The sequence below is a fragment of the Oryzias latipes genome, chromosome 7, assembly GCF_053564925.1.
Source record: "Oryzias latipes strain Hd-rR chromosome 7, Olatipes_Hd-rR_3.1".
Taxonomy (NCBI): Eukaryota; Metazoa; Chordata; class Actinopteri; order Beloniformes; family Adrianichthyidae; genus Oryzias; species Oryzias latipes.
The window spans coordinates 4,218,691-4,242,987 of NC_136243.1; the positions used below are offsets into that span (position 1 = coordinate 4,218,691).

The 24,297-nt window shown below is 41.9% G+C and overlaps 1 protein-coding gene across 2 annotated transcripts in view; it reads left to right on the forward strand.

The window, feature by feature from the left end:
- The window catches only part of lama5 (laminin, alpha 5), a 129,232-nt gene that overhangs the window by 22,743 nt on the left and 82,192 nt on the right, over positions 1-24,297 (forward strand). For both annotated transcript variants that reach the window (XM_023957048.2, XM_023957049.2), the window contains exons 3-6: positions 17,054-17,171; positions 17,993-18,111; positions 18,931-19,101; positions 21,212-21,309. In XM_023957048.2, coding sequence (XP_023812816.1) covers positions 17,054-17,171; positions 17,993-18,111; positions 18,931-19,101; positions 21,212-21,309 — 506 coding nt within the window. The remainder of the gene's footprint in view (positions 1-17,053; positions 17,172-17,992; positions 18,112-18,930; positions 19,102-21,211; positions 21,310-24,297) is intronic.

Here is a 24,297-nt window from a genome sequence, read left to right on the forward strand (position 1 = left end):
CCTGTGTAATCTGTGCTGCTTTAATGTGTCCCTGCAGGGCCTTTGTGTCTGCAGCCGAGCACACAGCATACACCTTTGTAACATCACCAGGATGCTCTGAATGCTAGAAAGCAGCTTCTTCTCCTCAAAGATGAGAGAGTGAGATTATCTCGCAGCCTTCTTTCTTAAGGCCGTCCACTGATGTGTTAGTCTTTTCCCGTTTTAAACCCCCTCCCCTCAACATGGACTTTATCAATTGATGCTGTTCAGCCTACTGTCACAGCAGATAGAGGCATTTGGACTGACGGGCAGATATGAGAAGAGGAGGTTTTTCCTGAGGTCTGCAGGGAATGAGGCGAGAGCTGCAGCAGCTGCGCCTCAGGCCGGCAGCTGGCAGACCTCAGCTGTACCTGAGGTCTGCAGAAGATCTCTGTCTGCTTCTATGATGGGCCTCTCGCTTCTTGTAGCCCAGAAATGTATCCGTTTGATGAACCAGACTTACTCTGAAGCAGAGTCTGCCTAAACAAAGAACTGGGCAACATTTCTGGGGGACTTAAACAGATGGGACTCATTTGTATCTAGTCAACTGGTTTGAAGTCGCTCTTCTCAAGCATAGTGCAGCACACAGAAAGTCATCACAGAATGAGTGAACAAATAACCTGACAAAACAGCCAGTATCCACGCGTAAGGTGACTATGGCTTTAGGAACAACTTTGTGTTATGTCCTATACATTGATGAAGAAGTTCTTTACATTGTTTAAAAACAGTAAAGTGGGTCATTGCAGACACTGATCAATCAAGTGCTTTGTGCGTTTCACATGGAGGTTTTAACTTCTTGTTGACTTAACGTAATTTTGTAGGATTTTGACCTTTGCAGGTCCTAAATATCAGTGCATGTGGGTCCATTCATCTTCTTTTCCGGCTCGGTCCAGTGCAGGGTCCCAAGGTTTGCTGGGGCTTTCCCTGCTACATTAGAGTGAAGATGGAGACTCCATCGATAGGCCACCAGTCTATGCAATAATATTTCTGCCACCACGTTGCACACAAAACTTTCGTGGTCGCAAGTGAAAATATTAAATATTTGCTTTTCAATTATTATTTTTTTGCTTATTTTTTTTCCTCAAATTTTTTTTGTTTTCAAAAAAGATTTTTGTGTTTTCAAAACACGTTTTCGTGTGAGTTGTGTCACATCTCGCTTTTTTCCTGTTTTGGTTTTGCTGACTCCTCTGGGCGCGACTTAGCGTGACATAACTGCCACAGCCAAAAAGGTTTTTGCATGCGTTGTGTGTCATCTCATTTTTTCCTATCTTTGATTCTTGCTGACAGTTTCAGTTTAGCGTGACAAAGCTGCCATCAAACAGCTGCTGATTGTTCCAGATTCTAACTAATCAGGTGTCTGTGTCTGGTATTGAGGGTGGTTGGAGGCAGACATGGACTTTGAGTCGGTTCTGTTCTATCAGGTCTCTGTCGTTTTCAACCATTCTGGCCCGTTTCTCTCAGAGCAAGAAGGAGCAGCAAAGCAGCTAAAATGAAACCAGGTTTTGTATTTATTTATATCAGTGTAGAGACCAACGTGTTTAAAATGTCTGCAGCAGAAAAAAAACGTCCGAGCTCAGACTCCATCCAGCAGGAAGTAACACTTTTTAAGATTTGTATCTGAACTATTGTTTTCTTTTAATCAATAAATGTTGAAATATTGAGAGAAAATAGAATTTTTTTCATGAGTAATTTTTTTTTAATTTGGACAAACGCTCACGAGTTCTAATACATAAGACACTGTGAAAATGAACATAAAAGTTAAAAATGCTTCTTCTGCTTTGGTGAGCCATCATTCTTATGATTATTACTGCTGTTAATCTAATCCAAAACATGTGTGCAGCATAAAATTATTTGTGCTTTAAATCTTTTTTTAACAAACAGATCTTAAAGAAAATCAAACTTTTACCAATAATTTGCTCTGAAGGATTCACAGATCACACATAGACCTGTTGATTTAATGACAGCAGATAAAGTTTACAGTTTCAGGAGATCCTCAGCCATAAATTCACAAATCTGACTTAATAGAAATTAATTAATGCTAAAAAAAGAAGAAAGTATGAATTATTGTTAAAATGATAAAAAATGAAAAAGTCTTTATCCAAAGAGACAACATTGAGGGGAAGAAGAACTGGTTCAGTTTCTGAGCCTCGGTTGCAGACACCATATTAGATAAATGTGACGATTTGATTGGTTAGAATCTGGACCAATCAGCAACTGTTTGATGGCAGCTTTGTCACGCTAAACCTAAACTTAACTCAGCAAAATCAAAGATAGGGAAAAAGCGAGATGTGACAACGCACACGAAAACGTGTTTTGCAAACGCAAAAATATTTTTTGAAAGCTTAAAAAAATTTGAAAGCAAAAAAATAATAATTGAAAAGCAAATATTTTATATTTTCACTTGCAATTTAGGAAGTTTTGTGTGCAGCATGGAGGCAGAAATATCACTCCATACCAGTCCACTAATGGGACACACTCACACACATACCAGGTGTATGAGTGTGTAGGTGTGATTGTATGTGCATGACTGAGTGTGTATTTGTTATCGAATGGGTGAGTCTCTGGCCCTAGCTGGCTTAACATTTAACACATTCCTCGGTGGGACCACTGCTCCAGTGCCTCAGGTCACCATGGAACTGAAACATTTGACAGAGAAAAATGGGTTACACAAAGCAAAGACACACATTAGAGGGCCGCTGAGCAGGACATGTTCAATCACCTAACCTGACATCTGAGACATTGCTGGATTTTGACCAACACAATCAGGTTTCTGTGTTCAAAATGTTGTGGTTTAATAATTCACTGTCCTTTTGCCAGCAATGTCTTTGTGATGAGAGACAAAAAAAAAAAAAAACTGGTAAGGGCTGATGCTCAACAGTTGCAGTGCCACTGCTGAAGATCAATGTGTTCTTGGTTCTGGTTCTTGAGGTTTCCTTGGTTTATCTTTTAATTGAACCTCATAAAGTAGTACATATTTTCAGGCTCTGTCTCATTATGTGCCACCAAAGTTATAAGGAATTGAAACGTGCTTGAAAGGTGGTTGATTTACATCCAAACCGCTGCTCTCTGGCAGCATCAATATTTCTGACAGCTGAGCTTGTGTGCAGAAACCCTGAAAACCTGAGTGGAGGTGAACCAAAGTTCAGGTCTTTTCCCGAAGAATTCTCATAGCTTACATAAAAAAACGTTTACCATCCTATCAAAAGTCCAATGAAAGATCTGCCTATCTGATAATGGGATACAACAGCATGTGGCATCTTTGTATTTGTTCTGCATCCTTTGAAAAGTTTCAGGCTCTGAAAACCCTATTGCTATAAGGGAAATATAGGACTGGTTAATATTTGAGTGTGGTTCACCAAAGTGTCCATCTTCCGTCCCAAAGTTTAGGCAAACCCAAATGGGACAGTTCCTTCATGGGTCACTTGAGGTAGTTTTCCAAAAATATCTGTCCATCTTTATACCCAAAATAAACTGATGCACAGTCTGGTTTCAGAAATGTTCCTGTTTGTTGCTTTATTTTCTATTCTTGATCCATTTACAATCAAATGTTTTGATTTTATTGGAGCTCAAATGTACACATTATAAGGGAGCATGTCAGGTTGATTCATGGTCTCAACTAGGCCTGCACAATATACCGCAAATTTATCGTTATCGCGACATCAAGCTGTGCAATATGCATACCGCAAAAGATGGCGAAAATCGCAATAAATGGTTACCTTGACCCTTGTACTATCCTAGGCACTTTAACATTGGGAGTTGGGTCATCTAGACCCACTAGAGAGTGCTCTGAACCTTTTTTCTTCAATGATTTGTGATCTTCACTGGTGTCCATGGATTACATGAAATCCTCTCCACCTTTATCCACCTTTGTCATGGTAGGAAGAACACGTGAATGGAAGGGGGGGGTCATCTAAAATAGCACAAGGGTTAAATGTGCTAAAACAAACTCATGGCAGCTTGAAATATTGAATAAATGAAATAAATCCCTTTATGCATTTAACCAATCGGAAGGACCCGTTTACATTGTTGATCAATCAGATGAGCCCTTTTATGTTTAATGTTTGCCTCCTACGTCGACAAGGGTCATTTGGAGTATAATTTTTAAACTGTTGCATTGAAATGGAAATGATGTTTTTGGTTGGTTTGATATTTGTTTATATACCGCAAATTATATCGTTATCGCAATATTAATCACCAATATCGCATATCGCGAGTTTCCCTCATATCGTGCAGCCCTAGTCTCAACCATTTTTGAAAGGTTGTTGAGGTGGTTGGAGTAAACTCCAGTTACGACGCCCAGGTCCCTTCAAGTTTCATTTTCACAGTTGAGAGTCCTTTGGGGGGCGTCTGAGATCTGCAGTGTTTGTATGTATGTGGGTAAAAAATAAAGATCCAGCGATTCACTTTCCCCATAATTTGGTTCAATCCAAAATTTTTGGTTCATTATATGATTTGTATTTTACAAAACAAAAAACACCAAAAGATCTGATTTTTTTTTAAATTTGGTAATAAGCTGGTAAAAATTAATAAAAATGTTTCAATCGGCTTATGCTGAGCCTGGTTTAATGTAATACAACAATAAATAATACATTATTTTTATAAATATGACGAATGCAGGAGACTCTTTCAACGTAGACATGCTGGCATGCAGTGGGGATGCAACCATTCCTCCCCATTCATTTCACTGGTGGAACATTCAGTTTACAATTTTCAGTCAAGAATTGTAACATCCCTAGTAAATAGTGAAGTATTTTACTGTATGAAAGGGTAAAATGAAGTTTCAGCTTTGATAAGTTACTCAGATAACAGACCGCTTCAGTCCAGTCTGATCAAAAGTACAAACACCCCTCATTCATAAAGCAAAGCAGCCAAAGGAACTACAATCTATCCTCCAGACTTTAATGAAATGGTAGTCATCACGCCACTGTTTTCCAGCCATAAGATGTACAGACACGACCTGCTGCACCTATACATCCACCCAACCAGCCCCAACACGCTCAGCCGGGGATCTCAGCGCCTCTAAAGAACCCCACATGAAAAGTTGACTCTAAGTCCACACATGGATCAGTCAATGTTGACAGATTATGTGAAGCAGGAACATGCCAACCTCAACATGCTGCAACAAGAATGGAATAGTGATCCGGTGTGGCAACCTGCTGCCTTCAGGTGATGTCACTAAATCGGAAAGACTAACTTCCTTTCGGAAAACAGGTGTTATTTTCCATAAGAGATAGTTATTTAGGGTTCTTTTAGCTTTCAGACTGAGTTCATGGTAAGAAAATGAAACCGGATGACTAAATCAGAAGTTTACCTGAAGGAGAAGACCAAGCAGAACAACAGGAAGACAAAGGGATAGAAGTAAAGCCGAATGTTTATAAAGTCCCACACTCTCTATGTTTCTAGTGGAGCTGTGCTGCATGGAAGGTCTGACTAACAATACAGTCCCTTTGTTTTGGAGAAATGGGGTTGACAGTCTCTCCTCATTAAGACAGATACGTTAATAAAACTAAAAAAAGATCTCAGTGCAAATTAAAGGAAATGTTTAAAGTTTCAGTTCCAAAGGAGGTAAACTGACGTTAGTGGTCTTTGCAACGGTGGAGAAGAGGATGGTACAGAAAGAGGAAGACAGAGAGCTTAATGCAGCAAAGAAAAGCTCAGCGAAGGACACCAGAGGAGATAAGAGGGTGGAAACACTCATGCAGCCATCTTCCCAGACACATCTTATCAGCATTTGAGGAAGAAAGGAGGGATGGAAGCTGGGAAGAACGGAAGAGTGGAGGCATGCAGGACTGTGGGGGTGGGTAGGGGGTGACGCCTACCTTCTCCACTTTGCAGCAGACCTTCCTTACTACAGCCGTTTCATTAAATTTGGATCATAAAGATTAAAAGAATAAATACATTTAAATCTGATTTGCCAACAGATGGAAGTAGATGTTTAAAGCTGGTAGAATACGCACATTGTTGTCAAACCTTTAGTTTGGGTCTTTTTTGAAAGAAGTCATTTAGACATTAGACAACTATTAGATGATGTTGACAAAGTTCATCTGGCTGTTTGCCTCTCAGATTGGAGACATCTGGCTTGCAGCATGTTGATAGACTGACCGCTATGGAGATGGAACCAAAACTCCCGAGGGGAAAATCTAAAACTGGTTCAGGAGTTTCAGCTATTTTAAAGGGGAGGACGGGAGTTTTTCTGTGTCGTGACCTTGATCCTCTCCTTCTGTATGGCGCTCTAACAGTATTTTATGATGACAGACTTCTGGATCCCTTTCTGCAATTAGTGCAAAACAAGGCAGACAGAAAGGAGCACCATCAATGAGGAGAACGGAAGGGAGTGTGAGCTCTGCTGAAGGACAGATGCTTCGGAGACTGACAAATCTAAAACAGGTTACAGTTTTGGCAACACTTTACCACCACAGCCACTGTGTATTAAAGCGGAAAGCTTATACTGATATGTATACCATCAAAATACTAATTACCTATGGGAAATGGCGTATACTTTTCTAACTTCCTCCATGCACAGGCACACGCTCTGCTGCTGAACACTGGCACCTAGCCATATGGGGTCCTTGGTCAGTGTCTTGCCCAAGGACATTGACACACAGGCGGCCAAAGTTTGAACCACAGCTGTGATTTTCTGATCAGAGCTTGACCGCTCCACCTCTGCACCGCAGCTCCCCACAGTTCACCTCCACCCATAGCACTGCCTCATTGTCATCTTTCACAGAGGAAGACACATTGTCAGAAGTGGACTGTGATTGCTGTGCATGCAGTGATAACCCAACGTGATGCTACTGCTTATCTCATGGTCCAAAGGCCTGAGATGTCCGTGGTGCTGATTTTCCTCACAGACAAAAGGGGTCAGCGTTTGAGGAAGAAACGGGCGATGGAAGCTGGGAAGAACAGAGAGTGGAGGCATGTAGGACATGGGTGTCTTATCTGGGAGTTCTGTTCCCTATCACACCAATCCTGTGGATGTGTTGAAACCTGGAAGGTTAAAACAGTGGAGCGATTTTAGGATAATTTTACTGAATTTAGACCTAATTTAGATTCCAGATGCTATGACTCAACTTCAGGACAGCATCACCTGGAAGAATGAGTATATTCATTTAACATTTAGCTTTACCATTAGACTGCACGGTGGCAGAGTGGTTAGCGCTCTCGCCTCACGGTGAGAAGGCCCTGGTTCCAGTCCCAGCTGGGACCTTTCTGTGTGGAGTTTGCATGTTTTCCCTGTGCCTGTGTGGGTTTTTCTCTGGGCACTTCAATCAGAAAACATGCTTCATAGGTTAATCAGTGTTTAATAATTGTCCCAAGGTGGGCATGTGATTGCGTGGCCCTACAGGGGGTGGCAGAGTGTACCCCGCCCTCACCCAACAGTATTTGGGTTAGGCTCCAGCATCTCTGTCACCCTTCAGTGGGTTCTGAAAATGGACGGATTTCATTTGACCTTTTAGCATTTTTTTTATTTAGCATTTAAAGACTCTGGTGAAAATTGTGTTTTTGGTTTTTTAATGTTTATGTGGCATTTTTCTCACAATGGAGGTCATGTATAAAGAAATTAAGCTTAAAATTGCCTTTCTGAGTATTTCTTCATTCAAATCTTTGTGAATCAGGAGCAGACGAAAAATGTACTTTGAAAAAGCTTATTGGTGTTGAGTAGGAGCTACACAGTCACTCTGCTCTGCTCCATTCTGATCGTCCACTGTCAGACAAATAGATCCATGAAGGTCTTTTTTTTCTTGTCTGAGCTGGAATCTGGATCTAAACTGTACGGCTGGATAGCTCTGATATTGATCACCATTTTTATTGCACTGCTAGCATTAGGTTTGGGGTGTGAAGGGCTGTAAACTAGTGGGATGGGGTGTAAACAGACAGGAAATGGGGCGGGCTTACTCCTCGCCAACAGTCCCGCCCACAGCTCAAAGGGGAATTTGGGATGAACTCCTGCCGTTCTGCAGAAACTATGTCCTAGAAAACGACTCAGATTTGTGGATTTTGGCTAAAAACAGAAAAATCATAATTTAAAGACCACTGAGAACACTTTGACAATAGATCAAAAAGTAAGTAGAGTGGGACTTTAAATCAGCATGCATTTAAATAACGTATGTAGCACATTTCTTTGTTGTAAATTCTGACTTAAAGATAATAAAAATTCAGCAAAGCTTTGACAAGTTGCCAAAATCAGACAAAACTGTCAGCTAATCTTATTTGCTGATCTTTGTCACCACATTGTGCTGCTTTGCCAAATTTCCATCCGTGACTACGACTTAGTTTGTCAATATTACATGTTCCCAGAATATTCCTGCTTGAATCGAGACACCCTTTCTCATTGACGTACATTTATTTGGATCAGCTGCGAACTTTTCCTTGTACAGTGATCCCTTGCTATAACGCGGTTTACTTTTCACGGTTTCGCTACTTCACGGATTTGCATCGTGCATTGTGTTCTGCATTCTGATTGGCTAAAAAAGTCACTCCGCTTCTTCTCTACCTGCGTGTCAATAATGTTGCAGTTTAATATGTACACGTACGTAAATCAGCTTTCCAAATTACGTACATGCAAATCATCTTGCAATTTCAAGTTTCTCTAAAACCCATAGAAAAAGAGCAACACCAACTGTCAATCACTATGTTCTTCTCCCGATCAAACAAACACAGCTGCACCGCGGGCTTGAGAAGGAGAAAACACTGCAGCTTCTCAGACTGAAGAGCATTGAAATACACCTGAGCCACTATTTGTCCGTTTGTACTTTGTATTTTTTTCATGATCATTTTAAATTTTCTCCCGTTTAATCCAATTCTTCGGGTCGCGGTGGGCGGGGCTAATCTCCGCGATTTGAAGCCTTCTGTTCACATTGATGATTAAAATTATTATTTGACAGTACAGTACAGAAGTTATTTGTTGAAAAAAAAAACGTTTTTAAAGTACTTTGATTTGTGAAACAAATGTTTGAGCCTGTAAAATGGTTTGTTCTTTCTTTTCAATGTATAATAGAGTATTTAATTGTATAATAACTGTTAAAAAAAATAGAGGTTTCTACTTCACGGATTTTGCCTATCACGGGTTCTTTTTGGAACGTAACCCCCGCGATAAACAAGGGTTTACTGTATTCCAGAAGCCCTCAGACTCACCAGCGCCTCACCCTGGTCTACAGGAGCAGCAGGCTCTCGAGAGAAAATCCTTCTTCTAATTCTTTGATTTCCAAGACTGTTTTCCTTTTATCTCTTTGTGCCGTTCTGGTTCATCCATCAATTCTGCTACAACTTTAAATAGGAAAAATAATAGACACCAGTTTGCTATTGAGAGGGAGGGAGCTGGGTTTTCCAAATGTCGCTATAACATTCTTTTACTTTAACCCTTGTGCTATCCTATGGGGTCAAGATGACCATTGACGTGGTCTAACAAAGGTGGATAAAGGTGACGAGGATTTCATGTAATCCATGGACACCAGTGAAGATCAAAAATCATTGTGAAATCATTGGCCATTTAAGTGTTGAAAGTTGCAGATCCCTGATCTAAACCATTAAAGACTCAAAAAAAGTAAGAATTTCTATTCAAAATGGTGAGAGTTCATTCCTTTTTTAGTCATGCTTTATTATTTAAGGAGACATGAACATGCAGACGTTTCTTTACAGGGTTTGACTTGGTTTCTTCAGCAAATTGTGACTCTTCCTTTATGTTGTCATCACCTGGATCAGAGACATCTATAAAACAGTGACAGGCTGTTAGAATGTTTTTTAGTCTGCACTGTTGTGAGCATGATACTGTTGACATGCTCCCTGCGAACTGAGCAGCACCCTGAACGTGCGCTCATACACACACTCTTGTGCTGCGCGCTGCCACGCTCTGCCCACATCCGCCCCCCTCCTTCTGAGCGCAGACAACATTGAGCGTCTCTGCGGAAACTTCCGGTAAACATTAGTTCCGCCTCGGGGCAAAGTTAATACATTTGGGGAGGGGAAATAAACAAACAAAAAAACCTGAAACGGTACACAAGTGATCCAAACTGGAATTGCCGTACCAAAACAGTTCGGTCCAATTACGTGTACTGTTACACCCCTAGTAAGCAGAGTTTAGTGCCGTTTGTCCCCTTTATAACACTTATTTGGAGTGTGGAGGAAAGTCTGGTTCTCTGTAAGTTTCTGACTGTTTTTGTGGGCAAACACTTCAGGGGTGGGCAGCAAGGGTCGCTTGCCTTCAATTCCTCCCCCCCTGGCCTTTGGCCTGCTGCCTGTCCTAACCTCACCTTCAGCATGCAGTGGTGTGTTAGCAGCATGGGGGGCCGACCGCAGAGACTGAGTGATTTATCCATGTTACTGAACACAAATACATATAAAGAGTTGAATTGGCAAAGTGTCTCGTTTCTTCTGACACAAATCATCCAACCCAGCACCCACCCATGGTGAACAGCAGAAAAAGCTGCTTCCGGTTTAAAGAGCAGATTTGACGTGTGAAGCTTAATATAACTGCATTACATATGAACGTCTATTGATTTAGTTCCCAAACTCATCCCACAATGCCACACTTCTGACAACTGTTGCCACAGTTTAAAAGGAACATGTCAATAAAATGTTTAACACATTTGCAACTTTTTGTGTCGTCAAAATAATTTCAGATCTTCAAACGAGCACAGATACATGCACAAGTGTTTGTTCTGTAAGCGCTCACACACCGATGCACAGACTGTCAATTCCCTTAGATTTTGACACAAGTATTTGTCTAAACCAGGGGTCGGCAACCTTTTTTACCCAAAGAGCCATTTGGGACCGCCCCTAATAAAAAAGAAAGCACCCGGAGCCACAACCCGTTTTGACATCATTATATATATTATGCATGTATATATTATATCAAGGGTGCTCATAACGTCGATCTTCAAGGACATGAGTCAGGGCTCCAGACTAACTTTTTTCACTAGGAGCACAGTGGCCCCTAACTGATAATTTTAGGGGCACAACCAGAAAATTTAGGGGCGCATACCGTAAATTAAAATTCTAACCAAATCTACTAATTTCCACTGTATTACTAATAAATACTTTAATAATAGATGCAGAAATTACAATGTGCTGTTTCAAATGCAGTGTCACATTTTATTCTGCACTTTTGAAGATGAAACAAGAAGGTAAACTGACAAAAGCATCGCTGTCATGACAGTACAAATAAGTAAAAAAAACGGATGGAAATTTATCTTTGTGACACCAAATAGGTGCAGCCAAGATGCACAATAACCGTGTTTGAGATCACCCAGGTGAACTCAACGCTGCACAGATCACCTGGTGTGTGACATGTATTTTTGTTTTTGCTCCAACATCAACTGTCAATCATCACAAAAATATCGCGAGAAAGGGGTGGGAGCAAGGGGCAAACCTACCCGGACACAGCTGGAAACTGAACTGACTGAAAGCTGCCCTACAGACTACAAAACAATGCATTATGGGACATGTGTCCTGATGGTTTTTGTAGTGGAGTGATTAATTAAAATAATTTAAAATACCAATTCATTAAAAAAGGCTACATACATCACAAAACCTTAAATAATCATAAAATATATAATAACACAGATCATACTAAGGGGGAGAAGAATATTAAAACTAAATTGAATGTTAAGGACAATTCCAATTTCCTGTTCTCCTTCAGTCTTGCTGCAGATTCGCTTTCATCTCACAGCCCCCCCCGCCTGGTGTCCCCAATGATCCAGGCGAGGTGGCGGTTCATCTCAAACACGTCTATCGTTGCATTTTCCCCACGTGTTTTCAGTGTCTCTAAAACTGATGTTGTTTTTGCTCGAGTGTGTTTAAAGTTCAAGCCCCGTTAGCTGTCACGCATGTAGGTGTGGGACATTTATTCTCCTCAGCTGACCCGACTCCCGCGGGAGCGGTGTGCTGCCGTAACGGCCGTGCATAACCGTTTTATGCGCCGCCGTAACCGTAACCAAAACCTAAACCTTCCTCCGGTTCTGTGCGGCCCAAAGAAAAGTTCAGCATGGACTGCATGTATGTAGAAAATTACGAGCGAATAAATACGTTCTAAAGCAGTGTTTTTCAACCAGTGTGCCGCGGCGCACTAGTGTGCCGTGGGAGATGGTCAAGTGTGCCGTGGAAAATTGCCCTCATTCACTGATCTCAAAACAATTACCATCTCCAGGATATCAGCTCTTTGTTCATCCAAACAGGTCCTGATAAAACACTGAGTAGTTAGGAATATAAAAGATCATAAAATACTTTTTTCTTTGTGTTTATTTGATTCTATTAAATACATTTTGATAAGAATGACGGTAACGCGATTTAGCTGCAGCTATAACTGTTTTAGGAAAAGTCCCGCCCCTTTAACTGTCTCCACCAATCATTCTTGAAGGCTTAATCACATGTCATCAGTCTGACCAATCAGAAGTGGTTGAAGTCTTCACTTCCTTGTTCCAATTTGGCTCATAATTCTCTCAGTTCCAACAAAAATACCAGCTAAAGCTCGTCTTTATCGGTGTAGCTTTCCACAGAATCCGGTATCAGACGTGGAACAAGTGAACAAAACCATGAAGCTCAGAGACGCTAGTCTTTCTGCCGTTTTTTCGCAGTTTTCGCACTACATCTCCCATGATGCATTGGCTTGAAAGGGACAGCGCCTCAGCGTAGTCGTCCTTGTTACGCGTCTTGAAAACACAACGAACATACAGTTTGTATGTAACTTAACTTTTATTTCATCTTTTAGAAAAAACATCTGCAACTTCCTGCTTTTTCTGCCACAATTATCACAAAAATGCACGTCATATTGCCGGGAGGGGGGGAGGGGGGCTGTAGATCAATACAGACTATGAGTTTCTGCTTTTTTTTTTTTTTTGGACGCTGGTGTGCCGCGGGATTTTTGCCAAGTTTAAAGTGTGCCGTGGCTCAAAAAAGGTTGAAAAACACTGTTCTAAAGGAAAGTCTTCCTCCACATTAAGGAACTCCTTAATGTGGTCCGGGGAGGGGGCTGTCAGGTTTCCTGCTTTCAAGCCCTGTCATTGTCCCGCCCCCAAGAGTCATTTACCCCACTGTGATTGGTTGGTCAGCTTCGCGCACGACAATGAAAAAGTTTCATTCATACAAACTGGCGGGCTGCAGTAACATTAAACCTTCATATTAAGGTGGGGACCGCAAAATATCATCTTGGGGGCCGCAAATAGCCTGCGGGCCGCGAGTTTGAGACCCCTGCTGTACACTCTGGCACTGTTGCACTAGCTGCAGTTCGGAAGAATGAATCAATAGTTCGCTTGCTCATAGCTCAGACGCACATATCAGGTTGTGATATTTGTCTCAGTTTCCTTCCCACAGATGTTTACGCGCACTCGATTATCTCTAGGCCCCTCCCCCTACACGCATTTTAGCCACTGGCTTTCCCTATTCTTCTCACACGCAGTGGCCGCCTCACACACAGGCATCACGCGAGAGTGTACCGTGCTCTGGTCTCATGAGTATGTGCGCGAGTGTGTGTGTCTGCCTGCGTGCGTGTGCGCTCGCATCTCATTGATTATTTCATTGATCATTGACGTGCCCCTTCCACGTTTAATGTATAAAAAAATACGGAGGGTGGGGGAGGCAAATTTAATGGTCGCACATGTGCGACTGGATGTAAAATTCAGTCGCACACTCTCAAATTTTGGTCGCAAAATGCGACCAATTGCTCGCAGTCTGGAGCCCTGTGAGTGTAGATCGAGGGCCAGAAAAGATTAAAAAAAAGTACTTCTTTAAAATCCACCAAAGTCCTCACTGAGAAGTACGGGACTTGATTGACATGTAGATTGGCCAATCGGACATCGTCTGAAGCATGCGTCGCTGCAAATGCACATTATGTTCTTGAAAGGATGAAACCGCGGCCGCGTTGGGAGGAGCTACTGGTTCTGGTTTGATCGCTGCATGGAGCGATGTGTTTATCAATGCATGGTAGGCACTGAGAGTGTGGAGGGATCAGGTTTATTATTTTGAAGAGTTCTGCTTGATAATCATGTTTCCATGTTTGAGTTTATAAAATCATCCCAGAGAAAGTCTCTGCTTCAACTCCTGCAGGGAAAGCTGCATCTGAATCTGACGCCTGTGTTTTCATCTCTCTGACAGAGTTTGAAGCCAAAGCCCCTCCTCCGCCTCTTTACCTGCTTTTCCTCTCTACCTGTTCACCTGTTCACATCCTCTGCAGCTGAGAGTTGTTTCCCCCACGCTCCTCAGTGTGTCCTACACAGAGAGCGCTAAATACGATAGTCGGGGCGCTCCAGCGCAGCACAAGGATGGAAGAGTAGGACGCAGGTTATAGCGGGGATAGAGCGGGTTAAGCAAATGAATGGAAGAAGGCGGCCTGCTGAAGAAATATTCAATATTGTACCCATTTTATTATTAGTCTGAACTATCTTTTATTTAGTAAAATCTTTTATTTTATCAGTCCAGTACGGAAAAAAACATCAACAAAAGCTGTGTTGGGCGGTTTTTGGCTGGGTCTGGCGGTTTTCAGATGACTTTTCGGCTGGAAAACTGTGACTCTATCTGGCAACGCTGGCGCGAACTCTCAGTCTGTCATCAGTGAGTTGATCTCTGCCCCACGGCACGTCAAGTTCCCGGCAGAAGATCGGAGTGTTTATTGAAGCCGCCCTCCGTGCCTCTCCCTGCTATCAGCTCTGCAGGTCTCGCCCGATAAATACGAGCTCATTACGAAGCTGTTTTTTACGTGGCTCGCGCTACGTACGGAGCCATCAGCGGCTTTGAAATGCCATGAAAAATGAACAAACTGAAATAAAATTTAATTATTATAAAATACTCATTATTTTCCGAAGTCACAGGGAGCCACAACAGATGGATGTAAGAGCCACATTTGGCTCCGGAGCCATGGGTTGCCGACCCCTGGTCTAAACGGATCAACTAATCAGCATCTTTCCCCTAATAGCTGATAATAGGGTTGGGCGATGTCCCTTAAATTGGCAGTTGACGATGTTTGCAGTAAACCGTTGGGATGGACGATGATCTTGTTGGGGGGGGGTAATTTTAATTTTTTGTTATTATATAATTATTATTCGTTATTTTACTTTATTAATTCATTTATTGTATTTCCCAACTAATGACTCATTAGTGATCCAGTATAAACCGGCTTGAACAAAAACTGACTTGAACAAAAAATGATAATAATAACAAACAAAATAGAAAAGAAGTAGTCCGCTCCTGCACTTGATTAGTCAGGTGGACCGGTGGACCGAGTCTCTGAGCAGAGCAGTCAGACTTTGTGTTTGAGGGGAAGGGAGGATGCTTTGTTACGTGTGCGGTATGTGTGGGAGACATCGGACTGCGATCCGTCCCGCAGCTCTACGTGAACGAGCTACAGAACTCACTCCCGGTAAAAGTGTGTGTCCGGGCAGAGCTCGGGCCGCCAGCTCACACAGTGGCTTTGGGGCGGTGTGTGAACTGGCTGTCCGAGCTCTGCCCGGACACACACTTTTACCAGGAGACCTGTTCAAAGCAGAAATGTCCCTCAGTCCTTAGAAACCGGTCAAAAATTTAGGTGGATTTCTGTTTCCAATCGTGTCCCGACAAAATAAAGGATGATGTTATTCCACAAGTTTACATGCAGCCAGGATGCAGATTGCAGCATTTCCCGCATGGATTTATGTTCATCAAAGGCTAAATGTTGTCAGCGCGAGTTAGCCTCTCCTAACCCTGGCTTCTTTCCGGCTCCGTTCTTCCACAAAAAACAGAACAAAAACAGAACAGGCGCTTCATAATATTCATAACTTTAATAAAAGCACATTAAGAAGATCATCTGTCATGTATCTATCATGTATATGGCAGCTCGGTTTGTTTACAACGGGACTCATTTCCACTTCCGGTATTTTCAACACTACTGCTCATGTGCAAATGATTTATTCCAAACGAAAGTGTGACCATGTGAAGGTTTGTTATAATCGGAAAACTTTCCCGACATCTCCAGAAAAACACGGACATCCGGGATCGAACTCAACCACCCTCTTTCTTTCTCATCCCACGTTTTGTTTTTGTTACCACATTGGTGTCTAATAAAATTGATTTAATAAAATAAAGGACATCAATAAACCACTGATTTACAAAACTATGAAACAGCTGTTAGGATCTGTTGTCTTACCAAACGACCTAACAGCTTGTTTTAATGAGATAATGGGTGATTTTCCCCACAAACACCCGTTCCCTCGCTGTGAGCCACTTAAAGAACCACCTTTCCATCTGTGCCAGTTTCACCTTGATCCATATTCAGAACTTGGATCAGGCTGTGTCCCGTTTGACAGCGTTCAGCCACACAGATGTGATCACTCGTGTGCCTTTGTTGACCTCCAGCGGCTCTGCCTCTGCATGCTTTACCCACGAGAACAGTTTGTCATCACAGGTCTTCCAGGAAATGAACAGGGGATGACAGGTGAAGCAGAATAGACTGGAGAAGGCCACACAGCCCAGCTGGGCCGTGCTGTGTTTTTATTTGACCATCTGGAGCTCATTAGGAATCTCGAAATGAGCTTTTCAACAGTACCTTGTGGCCTAACATGGAACAGGACACTAGATCAGAGGCGTGTTTGCTGGTTCTGGCATCATGACTCCTCAGAGGTTTCCAGGTCAGTGTTCAGGTCACTTCCTTTGAAGCTGGCGGCTGGCTTTCCTTCCTTCACCTTACTAGTCTGTTTTTGATGAAGTCGTCTTGCTTCTTTTGTTTTTGTTGGCTCCTAATCCTCTTGTCAGGAATGGCAGGATGGCAGAAGCCTGAAACATTTAATAAAGCATCAAAAGAACGTTGGCGGGGGGGTTCTGTAAGGTCTGGTGCCTTATTTGGATTTGGATTTCAGGATTTTTTCCATGATGTCGTGCTTTGCTTTCTGCTCCGACTTTTGTTTCACCCTTGGGTTTTCATCTTCTGTCTTGGTTCTGATCTGTGCCTCCAAAACATTTCTTCAGTTCTTGTCGTTGTGTCTCCATTTCCCCTGAACTTCCACAGCATGTATTCCGACTGGATGCACCTCTAACAGGGCTTTACATGGAAATGTTTTCTGTGTGTCTGCAGCTCTTCCATGTGGCCTATGTGTTGATCAAATTCGCCAACTCTCCCCGTCCAGACCTCTGGGTCCTGGAGAGATCCACTGACTTTGGGCAGACCTACCAGCCCTGGCAGTATTTTGCCTGTAAGTACTGTAAGAACACAAGATCACAATAATGTATATAAATTACAACTTTTTTTCTACTTTCCAAACGTCAAAAATCAGGAGAGTCAGACTGAAGAGCATCACTTCATGTGTCTTTAACTTGCCTGGAGTTGACTCCATCTCCAGAGTTGGTGTGGATCAGCGCCCTGGAGGGGAGGGGAGGGGGGCGTTGTTACAGCTGACTAATTAGAAGTGGGTTTCGGCGGGCTGCGGGGGAATTCCATGAATGTTTGCCAACAAGTCAAAGCCTGGAGATGAGCAGATCTGAACAGAAATAAGACGCTAACGTGTCAAAGTCCATCCATGATCCTGTGTCCTGTTCCATCCTCTCAAATAGTTTTTCATTGTTTTTGTTTGAAGGTTAAAGACCCACTCTGGTGAAGATGTGGCAGTTTTCTGATGATTGGGGACATTTATAAGAAGATGAAGCTTAAAGCTCCATTCTGAGTGTTTCTTTTTTACATCTTTATTAGCTTGTCCTTCAGACACACTCAGCTGTTTCAGTTGAAAATCGTCTAACTTCTGTGAAAACAGGACAGGGTGTCAGACCCCCCAGAGCTGCACATTTTTCAGCTACATCTTCTGTTAGCTATGGAAATCTTGACTTCAGGATTCTTTATTGACTGAAAGGTGAAGAGAAACAGCAGCCTGGCCAAGATGGGATGGATGTTCAGGTGAAGGAAACCATAAAAGGGGATTTTATGTCCAAAAACTTGCTTTATGATGAAGGAAGCTGCTGGTGATTTGAAAGAGATGAAATCATAGCCGTCATTCAGCTGCTCTGTTGTTTGTCCACGCAGCCTCTAAGAGAGATTGTATCGAGCGATTCGGGCAGAAGACCATCGAGAGAATCAACGGGGATGATGATGTCATCTGCACCACAGAGTACTCGCGGATAGTGCCGCTGGAGAACGGGGAGGTGAGTGCGTTTGTCCTGGATGCAGCCAGTCCTGCTATCCTCTGTTCTGTCTGCAGACCTGCAGCACCACACTGGAAAGAGTTGGCCTTAGGGCAGAGACTGACATTCATGAAGTCCTCAGCATCATTCACCCCCCTCGCCCTCCGATATTTTTCTACAGTCAGATTTCTTAAAAGAAGTTGTGATGTCCCACACTTTTATGACTAAATGAAATCTTGAAATTAGCTCCAAACATTTATATTTAGGTATATTGCTCTGATAATTTGGAAATCTCTTAAAAGAAGTGTGTTGTTAAAAAAAGTTTCATATCTTTAACCCCTTCAGACCTGCTGTCCATCACATTTAGGGTTAAATGACCACAATAGTTTATTCTGCTTATTTGAGGGGCCCTGTGACTATATGTGTGGCAGTTTAGCTCCAGTATTAGCTCAGCCTTTAGAGGTTAAAGTATGTACATTTAAATACATGCATGCATGCTTTAAGTTTTCCCGCAAAACATCTTAAGTCCTGCAACAGTCCAACTATCTTCATTTCTAAGTCATTTAAAATAAGACTACAATTACCGAGTTTAAGATAAAGTTTTTCAAAATTAAATACACATTTTGTGTGAAAAGTACTAGTTTCTTTAGAAAAAGAAGATGTCTATAAAATGAAAGGACTCAATAAGATATTCAAGATTTATTAAAACAAGAATTGACATAATACTGAAAAGTTATTAGAAAGTTGGTTGTCTTATATTAGGTGTAAAAATATTGAAAGTAGACGTTAGAATTGCTGTTTTTTTCTTTCTCAATAGCTTTTTTTGTACTGCTCCCTCAGATCGTAGTGTCCCTGGTGAACGGTCGCCCTGGGGCAATGAACTTCTCCTACTCCCCGGTGTTGAGGGATTTTACCAAGGCCACCAACATCCGGCTGCGCTTCCTGAGGACCAACACGCTGCTGGGACACCTGATGGGCAAAGCGCTGCGTGACCCCACAGTGACCCGCAGGGTGAGACCGTTTTAAAAGCATTCGCCCTGTTTTTAAAGGGCATTTTTGCTCCCGTTAAAACAAATCAAAAAGTCCTGCAGCCCTCTGTGTAGTCAGGGATTTGTGCATCTAAGCAGGACAGCTTCATGCGTGAGGAAAAAAAGGAGGACAAAATGGTTCAAAATACCGAAATGTAGAAGAGAAGTTCAGCTCGTGTTTTTCAGCTCTCACTGCCTTTATTTGGCTAAAAGGGGGTTTAGACAAGAAAACATGCTGTTGAAGTGGTTTAAGGAGGTTTGAAGGTCTGAAAGATTTCTTTTAAAGGATTTATGTTAAAGATGCTGCCCACTCGGTACTGGGGTTGAGGCCCTAGAAGGGTTTTAAAGTCCACCTCTTATGAAAATCATGTTTTTTGAGTTTTTGACATGTACTTGTGGCATTTTTCTTATGAAAGAAAAAATGATTTCATTTTTGCATTTCTGAGTATTTCTCCTTTAAATCGCTGTCAATCCAACTGTTACAAAGACGTTCTGTTTGAATTAATGATGTCAGAACCATCCCCTGGAGGAGCTGCAGAAACACCTGTGCTTCTTTTTTGAGATGAGGCCGCTCCTCTCTACAGCCCTCCACCCAATCAAATACCCTCAGCACTGGCACAGGTCAACCCCTTCATATTGGTCCATGTGACTTCGGCTTTAGTTAGACACCAAGCAATACATGAATTTAGAGTCAGACCAAAGTCAGCAGAAAGTTGGTTGAAGGTTACCTTAAAGGTTTTGAATCATGGAGTCATTTTTAAGGAGTACCTGATGGTGTTTTCAGTCTGGACATATTTGGTTCGCTTCAAGTGAACCAGAGTTTGTTTCCCCTGTTAATCCGGAACACATTTTCAGTCTGAATACACCCAAGCAGACATAAACAGAGTTGGAATATAGCAGTGCTTCTCAATTATGATTTTCCAGCCCCCCCCCCCCTAGGAAAAAGAATATGTTTCGTGCGCCCCCTAACCCCCCCCAACACACACACTTGCGCTGTGACAATATATTAGGTTAGTATCTATAAAAATTGTGTAAGTATACCTAAAATTGTATCTTCTAAAAATAACAAAAGAAATATAAATGCACTTTCAACAAATATTAACTTTATTTAGCCACAGAAACCCTGTTCTAGTCTAAAACAGAAAAGAAGCTTAAAGTGCCTGAAATAAAAAAATAGTCAGTCCTTATTTAAAGTAGAAACATTTTGACCAACTGATTAATTTGATGCTGAGAAAAATAATTCAATCAATAAATAATATTAAATGTAAATTGATCTGAAACATTAACACAGCAGCACCAATATATTTAACGCTTTTAGTCTGAAGAAATAGATAAAAACATTGTGCTAATTTTTTTTCTAAATGATGGATTGTTTAACCCTTGTGCTATCCTAGGCACTTTAACATTGGGAGTTGGGACATCTAGACCCACTAGACAGTGCTCTGAAACTTTTTTCTTCAATGATTTGTGATCTTCACTGGTGACCATGGATTACATGAAATCTTTCCCCCCTTTATCCACCTTTGTCATGGTAGGGAGAACACGTCAATGCAAGGGTGGGGTCATCTAAGATAGTATAAGGGTTATTTATGATCTCATAAAGTGCAGATCAAACTTCACATCAGTGAACCTTCTTAGCCGTCTTCTTGCTGGTAACCGCCCTGCAGCATGACTCCACGGACCAAAGCAGCAGTAAACAGTGTTCTACTTGATGTTGATATAGACTTGTCAGTGAAATATAAAGTTTGAATGAACTAAAGTGCAGGACTTCCATAAGTTTGTTCTCTAGTAGCTTTGCCCCGTCCTCGTAAATCCTGACCTATGAGTGAAGAGGTCTTTAGTCACATGGTTTGTTTATAAGCTTTAGTCTGGAACAGGAAAGTCCCCTTAATGGCAGTCTGAATATAGACTAAACGCTAGGTTCAGAGCTCGACCCGGACCAAATCAACCAGACCGGATCTGGACCAAACAGTTTTCCCAGTCAGAATACACCCTGAGTTTTGTGTTGAAGTAACACAGCAGGTGTAACACCTTCGTTAGAGACTCAAGCATTTAGTGAATTCTCATACTGTGTTTTGTGTGACTTCCTGCAGTATTACTACAGCATCAAAGACATCAGTATTGGAGGTCGCTGTGTGTGTAACGGACACGCTGACGCCTGCGACGCCAAGGACCCCAATGACCCTTACAAGTAAGACACTCTTATTGATTTGAACACGAGGAGCCATCAAGGCTTTTCTGGAGGAGCACATAAATGTTCCCCTGCAGACCTGTGGGGTGGCTGTCTGAGCTGTGGTGACGGAGAATTGTTGCTGTGGTTTTACCTGGAGGAGTGTTTTGGAGTGGCTGTAAATCACACTCAACACTTGAACACAGACGTGTTGGAAAGCCCAAACTATGACTGTTATGAAGCACAAGAGTTCCCATAACTCTGTGGTTTGCTCCTGTGCCAGCGCTGAACATGACTTACAGCCGCGATGCAGAAAAGAACCAGCCTTTGTTCCAGCATGCCGCTGTGAGGACAAGATGGCAGACAGGGAAAAATGACTGACAAAGAAGAACACAGATAAGGAGCTTTTTCAGACATAACATTTGGCTTTGACCTATGGAGCTTTGACTGTGACTTCAGTCTGTGTTTATGGTTTATGAGGTCACTTCCTTGCTGTGACAGGTACATTTGCAGTGGAGACTCAAGAATTATGTGGCTCAGTCTAACAGCAGATAACCTCTAATGGAAGGAATAAAAGCTTTTTTTTCATTTTCACCAAAACTGGTTGATTGCTTATTATTTATTTTGGTCTGGACTGTGTTGCATTCTTGTCATCACTGCTTGCTCACAGGAACGGGGTTCCTGGTTTGAATCCCATCTTAGTTCATCTTGTGTGGGCTGAAGGTATCCAGAAAAGCCCCTTTTAACCCAAAGCGCTGCAGCAACACAAAGCAGAACTGGACACATTTATGTCCAGTTGGTTTTCGTGTTTAGTGGAATTTAGCAGGTCAGATTTGGGATCTGGAGTGTGTTTGCAGAAGCACATAACAGAGTATGACTGAACGCACAAGTATGGAAGGACTTTATTTTCAGGAAATGAGACAGAAAGGCATCTTGAGTTTTATGATGTGTTTCTTTTTTTCTCTTGGCTTTTGGTGTCTTTTGTTCGTTTTATCTTCTAAAGTCCATAGAGGCACACACACAAGTTCATAGCAAGATATCATTGAAACTAAATTTGATAAATTATATGTCAAGAAATCAAGTAATCACTTCTGAGTGCTACTGTTTCTTACAAGTTACTTTTAAATAAAATTGTTTTAGAAAGTTGATTTTTAATGTAACGGTTTTAACTAAGACTTTATGCTGTGAAGCAGAAACTTCATATTTAAAAGCACTAAAGCATATTGTGATGAGGAGAGACTTGCAACACATGAAACAAAAAGGAAAAAGCTCCGACTGGATCCAACTAAATACAGATCAGTAACTCTAACAAACAGTTAAAAGAAAACTCAGCAAAATGATCAAAATCAAGACATTCCAGGAGAGAAGCAAACAGCAGAACAGAAGCATAGAAACTGTAGACGTGCATGGATGACCATGTGGAACCATCTCTACACTCCTGGAATGCTGCCGGTCTGTACCAAACTTTCTTTGTGAACGTTGCAGGCCTTTGAAAGTAAAGATAAAATATACCAACTTGTGTGTTTGTGATGACACTTTGAGATAAAAAAACAGAGACAAAAAAACTCCAACAAGATGCAGTTGGAACAATGAGGAGCGGGAGAAGTTGGAAAGATGCTTGTGAGTTTTTTAGGATCTCAGACCACTAGGGCTAAAATCTGAGTTGAACTTGAGGGGTTGGGATGACTCCCAACACCGTGGAGCTTCTGCTGGGAGAACGGTGTCCTTCTAAAGGTCCAACTAGACATTCTTTTATTTTAAGTTTGTCCCAAGTCTCTCTCCTAAAAACACCTTCTCATTGAAGTTAAGGTTAAGAAGTTTCTTGAATCGTTTTTGTCATCACAAAAAGAATAATTCTGGATATTAATAAATCAAACATCTGATTCAGTGTTATGCCTGATACTACATTCACACTGAGCTTGGAAATGCGTGTTTGACCGACCATTTCCAACGAGAAAGTCTATGTTGTCATGCGGAAATGTGTTTTTCGGGCTTCCGCATTCAAAACTCTCGTCTTTACGTGTCGCTACGCAAGATTTTAAGTTTGACAGCATGCGGCAACTGAACGTGAACTGAAAGTTAAACCAATCAGGAACTCTGATTTGGTCCTGACGTTTGGATAGTGTCCAAAACAAGGAAGTACCAACTGTTTACAAAGTGATCATGAAGAAGGAATTTATAGTTTGCGCCTGTGCAGAATTCAATAACACCAAGTGTTTCATTTAGCAGAATAAAGCTGTTAAAGAAAAAGTCTGCAGCAAGACTCTACAAGATTTGCACCGCGTAGACATTCTCACCAAGACTCTTCCGACTGCAAAGACATGTGCTAGTATCAGGTAGCTACCGTCCAGTGTGAACACCATACGGTAAAAGCAAGTTCAGGAATCCAGGTTCAGTGTGTTCTTGAACGCATCACTCGTGTACGGAGCGTCACAGAGAAACCTTGAGGGTGAAATGACGTGGGTGTCGTGGTGTATCAGAATGACCCAGATGCAGAACTAGACAACAAAGGTTTGGGAAGATCCAGAGTTCTTTTAATAACAGGAATCACTACTCTATGGGGGGTGGGGGGTGGGGGGGGCAGGACTCGAAAACAGCATGACTCCAGCAAGGAACCCAGGACAAACAGAAACAGACACACAACCAAAGGAACCTAAAGTGCAGGCAGCTGTGAGATAAAACATACAAAACCAAAAATATAAAACCTGCTGCTCTGCAGAACCACAGAGTAGAAAGCTGACCCAAGTTACCAAGGGGGAGCACTCGACTAACATTTGTCATTTGAACATAGCAGGTTCCAGTCAGAAGAATCAGAAAGGTTTTTTTTCCACCGTCTTTTCATGTTCCATGGGAGAGAAGCTGTTGAGATTCTGGGACCACAACCATCGTGATGGAAATCCCAACACAAACAGAGCAGTGATGAAGACTTCCTCTGCCTTCATCCCAATAAACACAGTTTGTGCCATCAAGGCCAGACAGAACTTGTACTGATGAGACTTCCCACTTAAG